The sequence below is a fragment of the Branchiostoma floridae genome, chromosome 9, assembly GCF_000003815.2.
Source record: "Branchiostoma floridae strain S238N-H82 chromosome 9, Bfl_VNyyK, whole genome shotgun sequence".
Lineage (NCBI taxonomy): Eukaryota > Metazoa > Chordata > Leptocardii > Amphioxiformes > Branchiostomatidae > Branchiostoma > Branchiostoma floridae.
The window spans coordinates 6648268-6665504 of record NC_049987.1 but is presented as its reverse complement, the minus strand read 5'-3'; the positions used below and the strand labels follow the sequence as shown (position 1 = coordinate 6665504).

The following is a 17237-nucleotide window of genomic DNA, read 5'->3' as shown; positions in this document are numbered from 1 at the left end:
GAAGATCTCACTACTAAGAATTGTTTGGGCTTATCTCTTATAGCTAATCTCACTTTCAACACCTTATAGTCAGGGGAATGTTTCATCCTACCCCCAGTGACCTGAAGAAAATCACTTTGTGCTTGGGTGCACAAATATAGGAGTGTTGGAGGAGAGCTATTAGTCTACACCTGTACAAGTGAGGATCTCACTTCTCAAGGCCTGTCCTCAGAGCTTATCTCTCTCAGACAGTCTTCATGTCAACACCTCACAGTCTAGGGGATCATTTCTAACTATCCACAGTAACGTGACCAAAATAATTTCACTTTGTCACCACATTTAACTATGCTGTAGATTCAGGCACCATGAAGGATCATAATATTATTTTCTTTCCATAAATATGATCAAACTAAAGAAATGTTTGCGAAAAGTGATCACAGTCTGCTGCGTCTCCTGTCAAAAGTTTGACACAAAACAAAGAATTATTGCGAAGTCCCTGGGATGTTTTCTTGTAACAAATCCTGCAGGGACACCAAATTTAGCCTGTGTCTGTCAGCATCTCCTGGAGGGGGGATTAACCAGTGTTGACAACAAGAGGGTCCATCATTAAACAGGTGATTTGTTTTAGGGAGTGACCAATGATCACATGTGAGGGAGGACAGTAACATGTACAAATAGCTAGCTGATGTCCATTTTTTTCTTGGACTTTTAACTCAACTTACAATTCATGAAAAAGGGAACTGTAATTTGTGTAAAGTCTCATTCAAATTTGAATTGACTAAGGTATAACAACCTCCAGATAGCTACATTAAACCCTTAAAACTTAAAGTGCATGTACGTTACAGTTATGAATTCTAGTCCTAAGGGACATACTCATACTCATAAGTCTGCTTTTTGATTAATAGTTTTAATCATTTTCTTCGTTACTTTAATACAATAGTAATAAGGAATAATATTGAACTCGCTAAGAATGATTAGTCCTATGGTAAAAGCCATGGCTTTGAATCTGTAAAAATATGTAATAAGACCTAATATAGCTTAATTGCCTTGGCGCAGCAACAAGTAATAATAGGAATTATAGACTATGTTTCTAGCCTTTTCTGTACTTTACATATTATGTAATTTAAAGCCTTATACTTCTCTACAATGGGCACCATCTGGCCCCTACTCAAATTCCAACATCTCCTTCCGTCAGCTGAAAGAACCAATGATTTCTAAGATGATGACGTATGGTACGATGGCTTGCGAGACATTCAAACCATTAAAACTTAATTCTGCCTTAAAGTGTGTGGGTTGGAGAAAAATAACGGCACCCATTATTGGGATTATCCTTGATTTCCCTGGATGACGTCAATCGATGGATAAACTTGGCGCCTGTTTTCATTCTCACCTACTGCAGTTCCTGTTCCCAATTCACATCACAATTGAACACTAATGGTGGTGGTAATTGATTAATTAGTGTACAAGGAGGCATATTCATCATCATCTCTGGTGGTAGATAGCTACTACTACTGGTACTAGGGCTGAGAAGTTGGAACTTCTGGCCACTTTGAATAAATGACTGAGTGAATGAATGAGTCAGTTTATGGATGGATGAATGAATGAATGGATGAATGTTATGGGATCTGTGGCCCAATATAGAGGTTTGTGTATAGAATCTGTGCTAGCTAACACAAGCTACAATTGTCTACCACCAGATACAAAGATCCTTTCATGTTCTGTTTATTTTTACTGTAGAAGACTGGAGTCATTCATTGTAGAAGGAAAATTTGCCTAACAGGGAATACATCAGCCATTAACAATAACAGGCTTAACAAATATGGTATTCAGCTATTGCTATGCAGTTTTGTTGACATGTTGCTATAATGTAAAAACTGTTTCTGTTTCTCTCTCTACATATCTATATACAACATTGTAAATCCTTAATGTTGTTCAAAAATGGGTGCAATCTGAAATAAATAAACTTTACTGATAAGCGTTGCGACTTTCATATGCCATTGGTCAACTACAACTCAAGGGACATAAAAATACAAGTAAACCTGAATATTCTTCTATGTGCTGAACACGAAGGCTACACCTGCAATATCACAATCAGAAGGGACTGTCAGAAAACTGCAAAATCATAATTAAAAAACAGCTATATATGCCAAAATGCTGTTTGTAGTAGAACCAGGCTCTAGGAGGGCTGGCTTCCATTCCAAAGACTGAAATGTCGTCACTTCTGCTCCAGACAGACCTCGCCAGGATCCTGTTTACATTTTTGCCCAGTTGAGTCATGGCTGAGTTTCAGAACACCCCCCTCCCCCACCCAACACCACCACAATGTGCACCTACAGATCAGAACCAGTCCTCATGAACTTGACACTCAGCTTCCTGGTCTGGAAATATCAACCATAATCTGTGATATTATAGAGTACAATTCAATCTCTACAACTGGATAAAAATGGTGTTACTAGAATGAACCAGTTCAATCAGTTTTTCTAATTAGCTGTACTTGTATTGAATTGTTCTGCCAGTTCATTCTAGTGATGCTAAAGAAGAGTGATGGATGTCACTCGACACGTCCAGAAGTAAATCTGTTTTTTATCTGTTTGTAGAGATTGAATTGTATTTGAATACTGTTCACCTGCATGTGCGACCTTCGTAAAAGCATAATCTGTGACGTTATGATATTTCTTGAGTCATTTGATCCAAACATGTCCGTTATTAAAACATACAAAATGTAAAACTTCAACAATATTTCACATTCACTGAGTGTCAACTATTCAACCAGTACTATATCTGCAGCCTATTTCTAATATCATAACAATGTTACAGTAAACATTTAAAACATCAATCTTGGAGGGAGCGTTGTCATGTTTCTGGACCTTCTCCCAGAGGAACTCCTATGAACAGAGATAGATAAGATATCTTTGTATCACTGCCAGAAACATTTATGTGCCTGAAAATCTAGATCAAATGCTGGCCCCTGGCATAGCTGATACTTTATCACTCGTCCTGCCTTATCTTAATTAGTCTCCTGTGAAACAAGACTTTGGTCTTTGAGCTTCACCCACAGGAACGACTTGTAGATTACAGGTACCAAAGAATTAACTTGAAATATATAATCTAGTTTAACCAATGTTATTCTGATACAAGATCATCCTTTAGCTTTATCTTAATTGGTCTCCTGTTGGTAAAGGCCTTGGGTTTCCCCTAAGACCTTGGATTTCCTTTTCTGTGGACTTGAGAGAGTTGAGACACAGCCAAGACCTGCCCTTCTCTGGTGACAAATCTGCTCCTGAGGCCATAATGGCTGAGGGTTTTGTGATAGCTGAGACATGGTGTTTTTTCCAGAGCCTGCTGTATCCAGGCAGGGCTCGTGACTGCGACTAGATTTGGTCGCAATGCGACCGTAATTTTAATAATGCGCCTATTCTTTAAATGATGGTCGCACGGCGCGCCAATAAAAAAATGACCAACGCCCTTATTTTCCCCCGAAAACTTCGCTCAAAGTTCAAAATTCGCCGATTTCGGCCTTCACCGAGCCGCCATTTTGATTCTAACTCAAGTCTCGCGCAAGTCTCGCAGTAACTCACATCTCGCGAATCGCGAGAGCCGCACCCCATTGGCCATTTCGGCGTGACGTAGCTCGCCCGGCCGCCATTATTGGTGGAATATCTGATATCCCCGCTGTGATCGCGGGAAAAATCACGCAGGAACGCTTCAAAAGCGTGTAACTTTGACGAAAACTCATCGAATGCCTAAAGTCCTTGGTGATAAGTACATGTATAGGATTCTTTTGGAGGTTTTTTTTGCTTGTTGGGAAAAACAACAGCTAATGCGACGATGACAAACTGGGGAGGGGGGCTGTGTCGGCACTGAAGTCGTAGAAAATGTTGAACGGAGGTCGCGATTTTTTCACGGTTCCTTGAGATATTACTTTTGTTGCAGTCTTTATTTTCAAAAGACTGATACATAGATGTTGTTTATTGGGAAAAGTTCGATTGATTTGCCCTTCGAACACATCTGCTACATTTTTTCAACTGAAAATATGAATTGCTTGTACACAGATTTTTCTATATAAGTTAACACTGATGTTACAGGCTACCAGTAAACCTCTAATTTTCCAGTGCATCTATTTTCAGCTATGTTCTTAACAAAGTAGAAGAGATACAAAAGAAATACAAGATGTACCTGACAGTCCTGGCTACACGTTCTCCTCTGTTGGTTTGCAGATTTTCTTGTAGACTTCTTTAGTTTGTTGTTGTTGTATATGTAACAGTCAAGTTTCACCGTTAGCAGTAAGGTTAATTTACCCTTCCTGATTGTATGTATTCTCTTGTTTCTTGTTTGGTTACTGGGTAATTATGTATAATATATAACACCCCTAATTAATTCTTTAAGCCATACCCACCTCTAGTCAAAAACATTGATTACCGGTATTGGAGTAATATTTTGTATGGCTTGAGACGTTTGCTTGTGCTCCCAACCTTTCATAGTGGTGCTCCTAACTTTTTGCTGGCGCTCCTAAGTTTTAGGAGTTAGGAGCGCCATGCTCCTAGGTCAAAAAGTTAGTCTGGAGCCCTGCCAGGATACACTATGGACAGGCTTGAATCATGGTGGTGTGAGGGGGAAGTAGTATTGACCCTGAATGATCTATTGTCTGCTGTCTCACAGGAGTCGAAATTCTTTGATTGCGATTTCTGCCATATGAAATTCATCATAACACCAGCAGTGTATTCTTTCAGCTTGATACATTTCAAGTTGTTTTGGACCTTTCTGCAAATCATTCTCAAATCTTGTTGCAGGTGGGTATCTGGAGCCCTGCCTTACCAGTAATATTATTAATTTATAGGGGAGGTTTAGGGCACTCCAGGTGCTAAAATCTGAATCCTTTATATTTGAGCTACCTCACGTTCTATGCTTGAAGACCCATGTCGAGCTCTCAAAAGAGAAAATGGGTTCAGAAACCTCAAATTTTCTAATCCATTGCTCAGTACACTCTGAGTATGCTAACAATCTATCAAGACAAAATATCTTAATAATACCCACTACCCAAGATATAATCATTCCATATATGGCTGGGTCCTGGAGGTCTATCTAACCACAAAACCATGCTGAAACACAGGGGCAGACTTGTTATGTGGTTATACAGGCTCCTGTTTCAGAATCCCTGGCAGGACTAGGGAGCAGCTGTGCCCACATGGGGGACCCACCAGTTACAGGGTTATACAAGTGCAACAAGGAGGGTCAACTTTACTGTGACCTGGCATAACAGGTGCAGAAGATGGGAGCAACGCTAACTGTTAACAGTTTTTTTTCCAAATTTTCATATATCATATTAAGAATTTCTATCGGTTGTATATATAAGAAGGCCTGTTTGTTAGAGGATGTAGTTTTTGATTAAATTAAGGAAGACAGTGGCAATGTTTATCATGTATTACATCAAATTCAAGAGTGAGTGAGGAGAAGTTCCAAGCATTACTATGGTATCCTTGTTTACCATTTCAGTAAAATGTAGGAGATAAATATATGACATATTTTTCAGTTCCCAGGGGGACAAACAGGTGGCCTGAACTGAAGTATTCTTGTTAGTATTTTTCAATCTTGTTGATCTCAAATTTCTATATCTAATATCCATACTCTGTACTGTCCTTGAGCCATTCTACAGAAGACCTTTGTGCGGTTTCATTCCTCTAGCATATAGGAAATCCTGAGATATAAGTGACGTATGCTGTTGGATTTATGTAAGCGCAGCTTCTCATACTGACATTTGTATCACAGCTTACCCGTACCATTAGCGAAGTCCCTGACCAAAAATATCCCACAATCGGATCAACTCAAAGCCATCTGAAGGACTTGGTACATATTTTTAGCAACATGGTCTTTTGATTGCTAAGACAGACTTCTTCAAAAATAGACTGATATCAACTATAGTTTGAGTCTTAAATCTGTGTAGAGACAATTTTGCAACAGTGGTCCAAATCTCTGCACGCTGTAGCACAAATGTAGAAATAAAAACAACAGAATTTCAATGGCTTTCTGCTCTGCCAAAACAGTTGAATCAAGTATCATGCCATGACTACAGATAATATCTCCTTCATGATCTTCAAGCTACAAAATGGGAAGATTTTGACCTGGTATACTTCAAAGCTGGAAATGGTTTTTTGGTTACCTAAAATATGTGATAGATACACATGAAATAACAAGCCTGTTTGAGTCTGAAATCTTGCAAGTTTTTTTTCTGCACTCTCAGAAAATGACTGCCTATTGCAGGTGGCATTTTCAGCCCTATTCTTAAACAGGAGCACACAATATCGCTCAATAAATATCAAGAAGAAAGATATTTTGACTATTAGTATGGTTGCCAGTCCCTGTTGTAACAATATACCCCTGATACATCATACTTTCATAGTGAACCCACATATAAACCACCACAATAAGCTCTGCTGAATGGATACCAGAAGACATATGCAGTTCTGACTACATTTATCCTAACCATCCTGACACAGATGAATGGCAGACATGTAGAGAGAATGGACACATCACAGTTCACTACCACTGTCTCTGACTTTCAAGGTGAACCAAAGCCTTTGAAGGATCATGTTTCATGGCCATTGAACATGATACATGTATTAGGATGTTCTAGGGTTTCATGAAAATATAGACTTCTATAAAATCAATACATTTTGATCTGGCCCTGCCTTATGATTCAAGCTTGGATCTTGGACTGTTTACAAGTGTTTTGTTCTTTTAAGAATGAATGAATGAATGCTCTTAATTTGCATGTTCTTATTCAAATGGGCTAAATGCAGTAGCAACATTTATGTAAATTATTACGTAATATAGCTGTTTTGAACAGTGTCAGTGGGCAAAACAAAATAACTAAAGATACATGTATACTACTCTGCATTTATTGTTTTAATATAAATGCCTTGAGAGATGAAAAAAACAGTTGAGGACTTGACACTGCTTACCAGGTGTGTTCCACAAGAGCCTTCATGTTGTGACCTCTGTGTTCAGAGTTCTTTTAATCTATAATCTGTACATTTTCAATTGATCGATGAAGGCATGACATGGATGATGAACAAATGAAAAGCTCCATGAGAAGATCTAACAGCTATCAATTATCATTAAACACTGATCTCCTCCCAAACAATTGCAAAACAAAACAAGATGCGATCATGCCAGCGTTCCGTTTCCTTCCCCGGAGATATCCTTCTCTCCTACTCTTTCTTCACAACAAGTAACTCCTGTTTCATCCTTAGGACCAGGTCTTCCCAGATCAAATGCCAGTCTCAAGGGACTCAGGTGTACTCAAGTCTTCTTGCATTACCTGGACACAGAACATGCCCATATAAGGGCAGGCCTCCTGACGGTTGAAGCGCAGGCTATCCCTATGTCTGAAGTGGCACCTGCACAGCTGAGAGGAGTATGCCATTAGGCTACACTGACCCAATTTGTTGGTTCTCGGACCCTTAAAAAAATAACGCTAAACCGACAGACCATCTTAAGCCGGAAACCTGTACTTTCATGTATGCACAGTTTCAGAGGAGAGAATCCATTCTAATTTTGGCGACGCCTCAGGGGCTAGTTAATAGTATAGTGTGCATCTGTTTGACAAGAATCCCCAAAATAGTACGAATTTTTACATTCTTCCCAGTCCTAATTTTACTCTCCCCTAATTTTACTCTCCCCTGACAGACCCGGTAAACTAACAAGGAAGACGCTCAGGGTAATTTGAATTTTGACATGTTTTTCCCTAAAATGTCAAAGAAACAAGGAAATGACTTGGTGGTGCCACTAATGGCCCTCCATAAAATCTGTAATGTCAGAGTGAGCAGTCAGGCGGATTTGTAGCTCTAGATTCCACTTTGGTTTTACAGTAGAGAAGACAGGTAACCAAGACAAATACAAAACATGTTTAAAGGAACTCTTAGTAACTAACCAAAGAATGATAATTCAATCTTCCTGGTGCAATTTTTCAATTCACACTGATCATTTTCATTTGGAGTAGGAATTTAGATCTATTCAACTGCGAATTCTTACAAATTTTTCTAAATGGCTAACAAAACAATGTCCATTGAGTTTTGACTTAATTCACCTTCTCACAGATTTTTGGTACAGCCCACGTTGTAGACCTAATGTTGTACTAAATGAGAGTTAGTAGAGTAATTTTAATGGCACCTGTTCTGACTGCTTGTCATGTCAAGAACACAGCTGGCAACAGTTCATTATTACCAGGATCAATTTTTAATAAAACCTCGGCGCCGCCATGAAACTTTAACTGCTCCTCAGTACAGGTCACTTAAGTTTGCAAAGAGTGTCATAACAATGATGGATAATGATCATAGGAATATCTCTATTAAAAGTGTGCATCTAACCATCCTCTGTACTCTGGAGACAATAAAAAGAATGATTCAGACATTACACATGCAGGGCTCAAAACTCGTTTGGTGGGAGCCAGAACACAGGTGCACACAAAACATTATAGGTAAAAAGAGAGTTAAGTGAAACATCAGAAAAACCTAGTTACAAAACCAAAAAGGGCATAAATTTACAAAAAAGAGACAAAGGTGAATATACTACAGACACTAGTGTAAAATAGCACCTTTATGTATATACAATGTATATTTAGTTGTACCTGTGCATCAAGACAAAATTACGTGCACAGCTTAAAAAGATTTTTAGAGCCATAAAAATTAAAAGTGTTCATGTATTTCCAGCCCTGTGAAGTGTGATGCGGGTGAGAGTTTAGTGACAAAACAGCAGACGTCGGCAAGTTCTGCTCCACCAAGTAGATAATTACCTCAGCAGTTCTAACATCATTCTGGCAATCACTTCCACAGCTTAATTTTCTGCCTGTCTGCCCGTGAACTTGGTGAACCCGAGTCTTTGTCAGCAAAGTTGCTTTTGTCATTGGACAAGAGTCTTAATGATAGGGGCAAAACTGAGGTCATTGGACCTCCTATGCAAGCCACCAGTAAACCACAACTTGTCAAGTTTACATATCACAACAAGGCAAATAATCAGAACTCATTTTACTGTTTGTAATAATTTTCTTCATAACACGAAATATTGCAGGCATCCTTCCGTAGAAGATATAAGACAGTGCATTAAATTAAGAAGTCTGGCTCTATTTCAATAATTGGAATTTTGGCTAATAAATGCTGATCATACATCTATATTATTTATTGTAATGCTAATAAATGGAGGTATCTTATGAATGGCTTAATCTTGAAGCATCTGCTTACATCAGTTAGCAGTAAATGTTAATCACAACAGCACCAGAAGAGACTGCAGATGAAGAGAATCTGCTACACAGAAGAGAGACAACTTGTGTGTGAAGATTTATGTTTCTTCCAGGCCTTTGAATAAATTTCAAATGACCAGAATCTGCTGCGACAAGAATCTGAAGGGCCTGAGAATCTACAAAACAGAAGAAGCAATGACTGTGCTTTATGCTTCTCCTACAATTACCTCACAGAAGAGAGGACAACTTGGTCAGATTCATGTTTCTTCCAGGCCTTTGAAGGGACTTCAAATGACCAGAATCTGCTGCGACAAGAATCTGAAGGGCCTGAGAATCTACAAAACAGAAGAAGCAATGACTGTGCTTTATGCTTCTCCTACAATTACCTCACAGAAGAGAGGACAACTTGGTCAGATTCATGTTTCTTCCAGGCCTTTGAAGGGACTTCAAATGACCAGAATCTGCTGGGACAAGAATCTGAAGGGACAGAGAATTTACGACATAGAGGAAGCAATGATTGTGCTTTATGTTTCTCCTACAATTACCTCTAAGGCCATGTCACAGTAGCTGGTTTTAACCATCCTAAATAAAATAACTGTAAGATTTGTGTTTCCTTTGATACGAAGAAATAATCAGCAACGTTAAGCAGAGGCTGGTCTTAACGCTCTCCAATAGAACAGCTACCTGTGGAGGATACACATGGCTGTAAAACTGTGCCAAACCAATTATCACCACAGCTCCACCTGTTCAATGACAGTGCACAGGTTATTACCCATCCACCCACCTGTTTGACACCTGGGATTGCCAACAATCACCTCCTCTGTTAATTGGACCATGATCGTGATCTATAAGCTTGCTGAGCTTGGCTGACGAGGGCGACTGAGGGGTCGTGGGTATGTCGTAATATCCCGGAGACCAGAACAGTCCAACTGCTGTTTTACAGCGTGCAATTACAGGGCAGCAGATTACAGTACCCTGACACTGAGGGTAAGGGGTGCTTAATGGTATGTACACTGCATGCAGTTAGAGCAGCCCTAGAGTTTGTTTCATGCATATCCCCACTGTTATTCCCCCCATCAACTGTCCAAGAACATTTATCTAACCACTCCCCTTTCCTCATCCTGTCTTGCCAAAGTGGTATTGCTGGCAACTACCAGTACAATCACTGGAGTCAAGTACCATTAGCTTGGTTTAGGAGACAGTCTACCAGCTAGGGCACAACTTTGTGACCTTAATACTACATGCCTGCCAAGTTGCTTAACAGTGACAAAGCCAAATGTTGATCTACTGACATAACTTTCTCTTTTGGATACTGTAACACCATTTCTTCAGTCTTCAACAACGTACAAATCATACTTAAGACTTAAACATTGCATCACAATGCAACGTCCTATCGTTATCTTGCATACAGAGCTTGTAAGTTGCCTCACCTTTTTGTTGAGCTTGAGCCAGGTGTGGTAGCCCTTGCTGTCCATGTACTGCAGACCGAAGAACCAGATCTCTCGCAGACCAATGGTCTTCACAACCTGGACAGGTGAACACATCACATATATATCAATCATTTTCTTCTTTTACATTTCCACATGTACAACAAGTAAACAATTCAGAAACAATAGTACAGTATGGTAATTACTGTGGAAAGAAAATTTTCATGTTGTGATCAATCTTTATCTTTTGAGTTATTACCCTTGGAACAAAAATAGTTGTTTATTCTTTAACAAAGGTAACACAGATCAGTGGTATCTGCTTGAAGAATTCTGAAATTCTAATTGAAATTTTATTTTTATCATCAAGAATTTAGGATTAGGATAAAAAAGAACAGTTTCACACACCACCCCAGAAATGTGTTTTTTTATGTATAGGGAGGTGACGTAAAGCAAGCCTCAATAGAGAACTTAACAGAAAGCCAACACAGGTTCTCTCATGTCTATTTAGTAGTTTCACTTCAACCATACCAAATGCCAAAACATGACACATGCTCATGATGATAGAAAGGTTTTGAAGAAGTCATGTGTAAAAATTAGTTTGGACTGTTTCAAAACAAAGGTGTGGTGGGAACTGTTTGAAGTTCTCTCAAACATTCCAAGTGTACCGGAATGGATCCTTATCAGTAAATGGTGTTAAACAAAAATGCGTGGAATCGCATTGGGAATTTTAATTGTACAAGGAACACTCAACACTTTAAACAAAGGTGACTTTAGTTTAAACTTAAACTTCAGCCAAATGCGAACACATCACTTTTCAAAAGAAATGTTGTAGATGTTAGCAGGATGTAGCTTTAGTCATGGTCTGTTATACTTTCAGTTTAGCAATCAGAAACATTTTCTTGGTATAAACAAACAATCAATCATGTCAACAAACATGAATATCATCAATATTACTTCAAGCAGGCCGTGGTCACACTGTAAAACATGGAATTGTTTACATTGCAACATTTCTCATTCATTGAAAAAAAGTATTTATTGATGTACACAACCAAAACATAGATGGGTGGGAAGAAAAATAGACTATACTGACAAAAATAGCATACTACATGCATGCTGTTTGATTGCATACAATACATTATATATTAATACTTCCCTGATGTTAATTCCATAAAATTACACACTCTCTAGATTCGGTATGAACATTTGAACATTACCTTGGTTTATGCAATCCAAAAAAAGTACAAGATGAAAAGAGAGGCTGAGGGGAAAACTTGACTTTATTAACTGAGCCTAAAAAGTATGTATGAAACATAATCATTGCACAAGACTGTTTTAAGGTTGATTTTAAAGTTTAGTTTGTTTTTCATACAGCCTACAAGAGCCTACAAATTAACTTGGTATGGCCCAACATATCTTCTGTGTTTGCCCAGCACAATTTCATTACCCACATTTCCGCTGCCTATTACTGTTTCGACCTTCGCCTAGATTGGCATGGATGGAATCCATCACTCTCTACTGTACATTTGGGACCTTCGTGTGTGCTACAACTTACCACAAGGAAATACTGTCTGTATTATAACTGCCCCTTTGGTACAGGCTCCTTCATGTACTGAATTTGTACGCACAAATGTACTCAAAAAGTCAGCTCGGGTGTCTGCTTTCATATGATATGGCAAAAATGAACTTCAAGAATATCTGGAGTTCTTTTTTGGAGGGGGGGGGTAGTCGAAGTTATTCTACTGCTGATCTTCAAGATTATGTTCTCAATTCTGCATGGACAAAAATTTGACATCTCGTTGTCTACAAAATACATGTAGCATCAAAGCGAACAGTATTCCATGCTGTACCCCCTATATCAGGAATGGTACATCCTAATACCCAAGAGGCATGTCAAGGTCACATGACTACCCTGTCTGGGACAACATGGCCGCCATTCATTACCCAGCAGGCCCATTCAACCGTCATGGGGGAATGTGGCCTTTTGTGTCTAGTCAGTCTTCAATGATCATTACCAAAGACTTCAACAATGGGGATGGACTCAGAACACGGACATTAAACAAACAAACATAGTCATTACTAAGTTACCAAATCTCATACGGGAAGAAAACTGATCAGCAATTAGTTAAAGAGTGCTAAGCCTTGAGGTATGTGAAGCAGCATTTGGCAAAGTTTCAAGGTATGCATCCAGGTCAAGTGTGGACTTTTGAAGAGCCGAAAAAACGAACTTGTTTATTTTCTGAAACACAATAATGAAATCGAAATTTTAAGCAACCTTGTGCACCAGTTCCAATGAAGTGAAGGGAAATCTATAAAGGAGTGCCTCAATGAGGGTTACACATCCTGGAGGTAATAAGACACACAAAAATAACAGTTACTTAATTAACAGGATAGATTTTAGAAATGGACGTTTCCGATACCAAGCATGTATGAAAGTGAATGCTACTAACTTGAAAAGTCTGCCTGTTTTCAAAATTCACCCACCGTTGCTTGAGTAGCTGTTATCTTAAGTAAAAAGGAAACTTTCAGAGATGATTTTGTCCAAATCAGATATTGGTTTTCAAAGCAGGGGCATCCAAGAAACAAACTCACTAAATTTGTGTGGAATGTTAATACCTTACAATTGCACAGGGCTCATAATACTTTATCAATAATGTCTGCAGCCTGTGTACAAAGTAATTCAGTCTTTATCCTTTTAGTTTTATTTCAGCATTTGTTTATATCATTCTGAAATCCCTAACAAATTTCCCCAGCAAACTGCAGGTGGGTATTTCAATTCAAGCCATCAGTACAGACCTGACCTACAACATAACACTTTCAAGTGTTATGAAATCCAGCATGTAGCTTAATTGCTAAAACAATAAAGCTATATGCTGGATTTCTATGATGCTCTTCTCAGAATTGCCTTGCTTACCTCTGGCATTTCAAACATTGACATTCACTGAGCTTTCTTTCAAACAGCCAGCAACAATACTTGATGCATGTACACACAGCTCTATAATACAGGAAATCTGAAGGCTGAAAGTGACAAATCTTTCTTCTTTAGTTGTAAGAGTGGTCACAAATCTCGAAGCAGCCCGTGTATCGACCCAGGCGGCCATGTATACCAGGAACTGTACTGTTGTACATTGACATTTAGAACAAAATAACTCACCCATTTTCGCAGGCGCTATGCCACACCAGTCTATTGCTAAACTGAAAAACGTGAAATGCCTGAGGGGAAGTCAGTAATACTGTGGTAACCTTAGTCTACAGTTTCAGGAAGTAAACATGGTCTGATCCCCCCCCCCCAAAAAAATATATTTCTTCTTTAGTCTTACTAACCTACATTGACTGAATGCCTGAAAAGCCTGCAAACGAATTGGTTGGCCATAGAACACATCTATTGGAAAACCCATCCATATATAATCCCTAGGCCTAATGGTACTTAAGAGAGGGCTACAAATGGTAGGGGTGATTTTATCAGTCTGGCCTCAATATTACACATGAGTGTGCTCAGGTGATGTTGTATGGATCATTTTGAACTGCTGTATTTCTCTTCTGTAATAGAATGAAAAGGCTTGGTCACCACAACACAATAAAATCTGGCCATTATACATTTTTTAGTTTGCACATTTTTGACCAAATGCTTCATTCTGGAAACAGTATCATAGAGATGCATTTAAGTTTAACTTTTTCACAAAGACACATTATAACTGAATGTTTGTATTTTCCTGTGGGCAAAAAATCTCTCTTAAGTAGTTAAAACTTTTAATTTTAGTAATTTTAATAATTTCCAAATTTAAAATGATACCTACCAAATATTCAACAGGAACTAAAATTTATTCGTCAGCTACAATAAAAACTACTGATCAACTGGTTTGTTTGCAAGAAAACCTTGATAGTGTGCTAAACCTGCCCACTAATTGACAATTTCATCACCCAGACAAGAATCCGGGATCAATGTGTTTTACAACAGTCATAAACTCATCTTCCTATGCTAATTAGGTCAATTTGCTTTTCAAAAACATTTTTGTTTGACCTGTTTCATCCTATTACCTGACATTGATGCAAAGTGAACTCTCTACCTCTTAGTCATTGTACCAGTCAGAGGCAGTGCCAACAATAAATATACATATGAGGATCAGATGTAGGCACACACTCTTAGAGCCTTACTGACACCTCATACATTATATGGCAACAATAAGACAGTTAAACTTTATAGCAGAGCAGGTGCCTATGAGTATACGAGTCCTGTGAATTGCCCTGCAATCATCGATAATGACGGTAATGGCAAACTGGAATCCTGGGGCCAGTACTGGGGTTTGTTTGATTCTGCTGATACATAATAAAAGATTTGGCTTAACCAATCTCTTGTTTTTAAAAGGCTATGAAGCCATGAAGTTGAAATAAAAAATGCATTACTGATCCACGAATGGTTTTCATCTCAACATAAGGCCACAGGACAGGTTTAAGGCCAATGATAGGAACATCTGTTTCTAGAATATTCTAAAGTAAAGTTGCAAGACAAAAACAGATAAACGGGCTCGGAGGAAAACTTTCATCTAAATTTATTCCCTGAAACTGTGCGTACTAAAGTATGCACAGACTCTGGTTGCACGTTGATCCTCCAGTTTAGCAAATCATTTTCTCGACCTGAAAAACCGTGACCCGAGGAATCCAATTGTTGTGGCCTGAGCGTAGATCGAATCTCGGAGTCAAGCGTGACTTGCTTGTGAAAAATGTTTGTAGTGATTGTAAAGTAGGTCAGATTGTAACGCTGAATCAGACAAGACGTTTCATGTCTTCAGGTGCTTGTAAGTTATTGATCTTATTGTTGCTCGGATCTATTTATTAGGATGGTTGACCCCATGGGGTGCTGGATAGCGAGGTTTTAGAGCCTGTAATGATGTTCTTATGTTAATGAATGGGACAAAATGGCCATCTAACCCGTATAATAGCATGCTGTGAGTGATCGGACACTGGTGCTGATATACAGATATTCTGGTGATTTGGCTTGCCAAAAGCTAAGATGTATGACAGTATAACAACATTTACTCCGCAGCGATCTCTATGTTATGAGTACTTCCAGTATTTTATAACCCCTGGGTCATAGCGGCAGGGGAATCTGCACTGCTCCGTGGAAAAATGGTGAATTACAAGCGAAAATATTGGGGATATATGAGCAAAAAAAAACTTAAAAGTAGAGGAAGTTGTCCCACAAAATTTAAAGAAAATATTTCCTTGTACTTCTTCCTTACATTTCATCGTAAATACGAATACTGTGACACCTGCGCAAGAAACTACCCCTACTTATGGACTACCTGTCCAATGTAACTTCTTGGTATCCCACTGGCACAAGCTTTAAGTAGTGTCCACCTGTTCACAGAGGCCAGATTTCAGCGGTCCCTTGAGTGGTCTTTTTGACCAGTCTATACAGTAGTTACACAACAGCCTCATTAGCATGTTAGTGTTATGACATTTCTTTATGAGGTCAATGATGTGGCATTCTTACAGAATTCCAACACATAACTGCCTTAACAGCACTGTGTGTAGGAATGTAGGGAGAATTCTGTGCAACCATGTCATAGATGGAGAGAATGTTGCACCGCATAACTCATGGGTGCTGAACTACTAAAGCAAACTTTAGCGCACAATACTGGTATGTACTGATGGAACTGAATGGCCATGATTGTGAACCTGCGACTATCCCTCACCAAGTTTGTGGACTCTCAAATATTTTCGGTTCATAACAAAGTTCCTCTTTGCTTCTCGGACATTTTTACATAAAATCTTGTCAAGTGGACATGAAAACGGGGTTGGGACGAAAAGTTGTATTCTATTTTTTCACTCCCTGAAATGAGGTGTACCATAGTGGATTCTTCTCGGACTATCTTTTCTTGTTGATACTCTAATCTATCAATATTTCTTAAAACCTAAAATTAAAAAAATAAAACATTGGTGTGGCCTACAACCATCACCTGAACTTACCTTGCCCATCCTTCATCATGTTTAAGAGAGGTACATATACATTAAATGAAACTTGTGAGAACATTGTTTTAATGTCTGGTGGAATATTGTTCTAGCACCCACCTGGTCGAAGAGCTGTTTGCCGGTGGTGTTTGTCTGGATGGCAAACTCCAGCTCGGCGTCCATCGTCGTGACTCGTACATTCACCTGGGGACACAAGGCACATTGGTCAGTCACGGATACAAGGGACAGCTGTCAATCACTCATAAAACAGACACTTGTCCTGTTAATTGCTGATACAACAGACACCTGTCAATCACTGATATAACAGACACCTGTCAATGACTGATATAACAGACACTTTTCCATCACTGATACAACAGACACCTGTTAATCACTGATACAACAGGCACCTGTCAATCACTGATACAACAGACACCTGTCAGTCACTCATACAACAGACACCTGTCAATCACGCATACAACGGACACCTGCCAATCACTGATACAACAGACACCTGTCCATCACTGATACACCTGTTAATTGCTGTTATAACGGATACCTGTCAATCACTGATACAACAGACACCTGTCAATCACTTCTAAAAGACACCTGTCAATCACTCATAAAACAGACACCTGTCAATCACT

At 38.9% G+C, this 17237-nt stretch overlaps 1 protein-coding gene across 7 annotated transcripts in view; it reads right to left on the bottom strand.

The window, feature by feature from the left end:
• The window catches only part of LOC118422870 (radixin-like), a 63079-nt gene that overhangs the window by 24027 nt on the left and 21815 nt on the right, over nucleotides 1–17237 (bottom strand). For all 7 annotated transcript variants that reach the window (XM_035830695.1, XM_035830702.1, XM_035830697.1 and 4 more), the window contains 2 exons: nucleotides 16711–16794; nucleotides 10645–10740 (listed from right to left, as the gene is read on the bottom strand). In XM_035830695.1, coding sequence (XP_035686588.1) covers nucleotides 10645–10740; nucleotides 16711–16794 — 180 coding nt within the window. The remainder of the gene's footprint in view (nucleotides 1–10644; nucleotides 10741–16710; nucleotides 16795–17237) is intronic.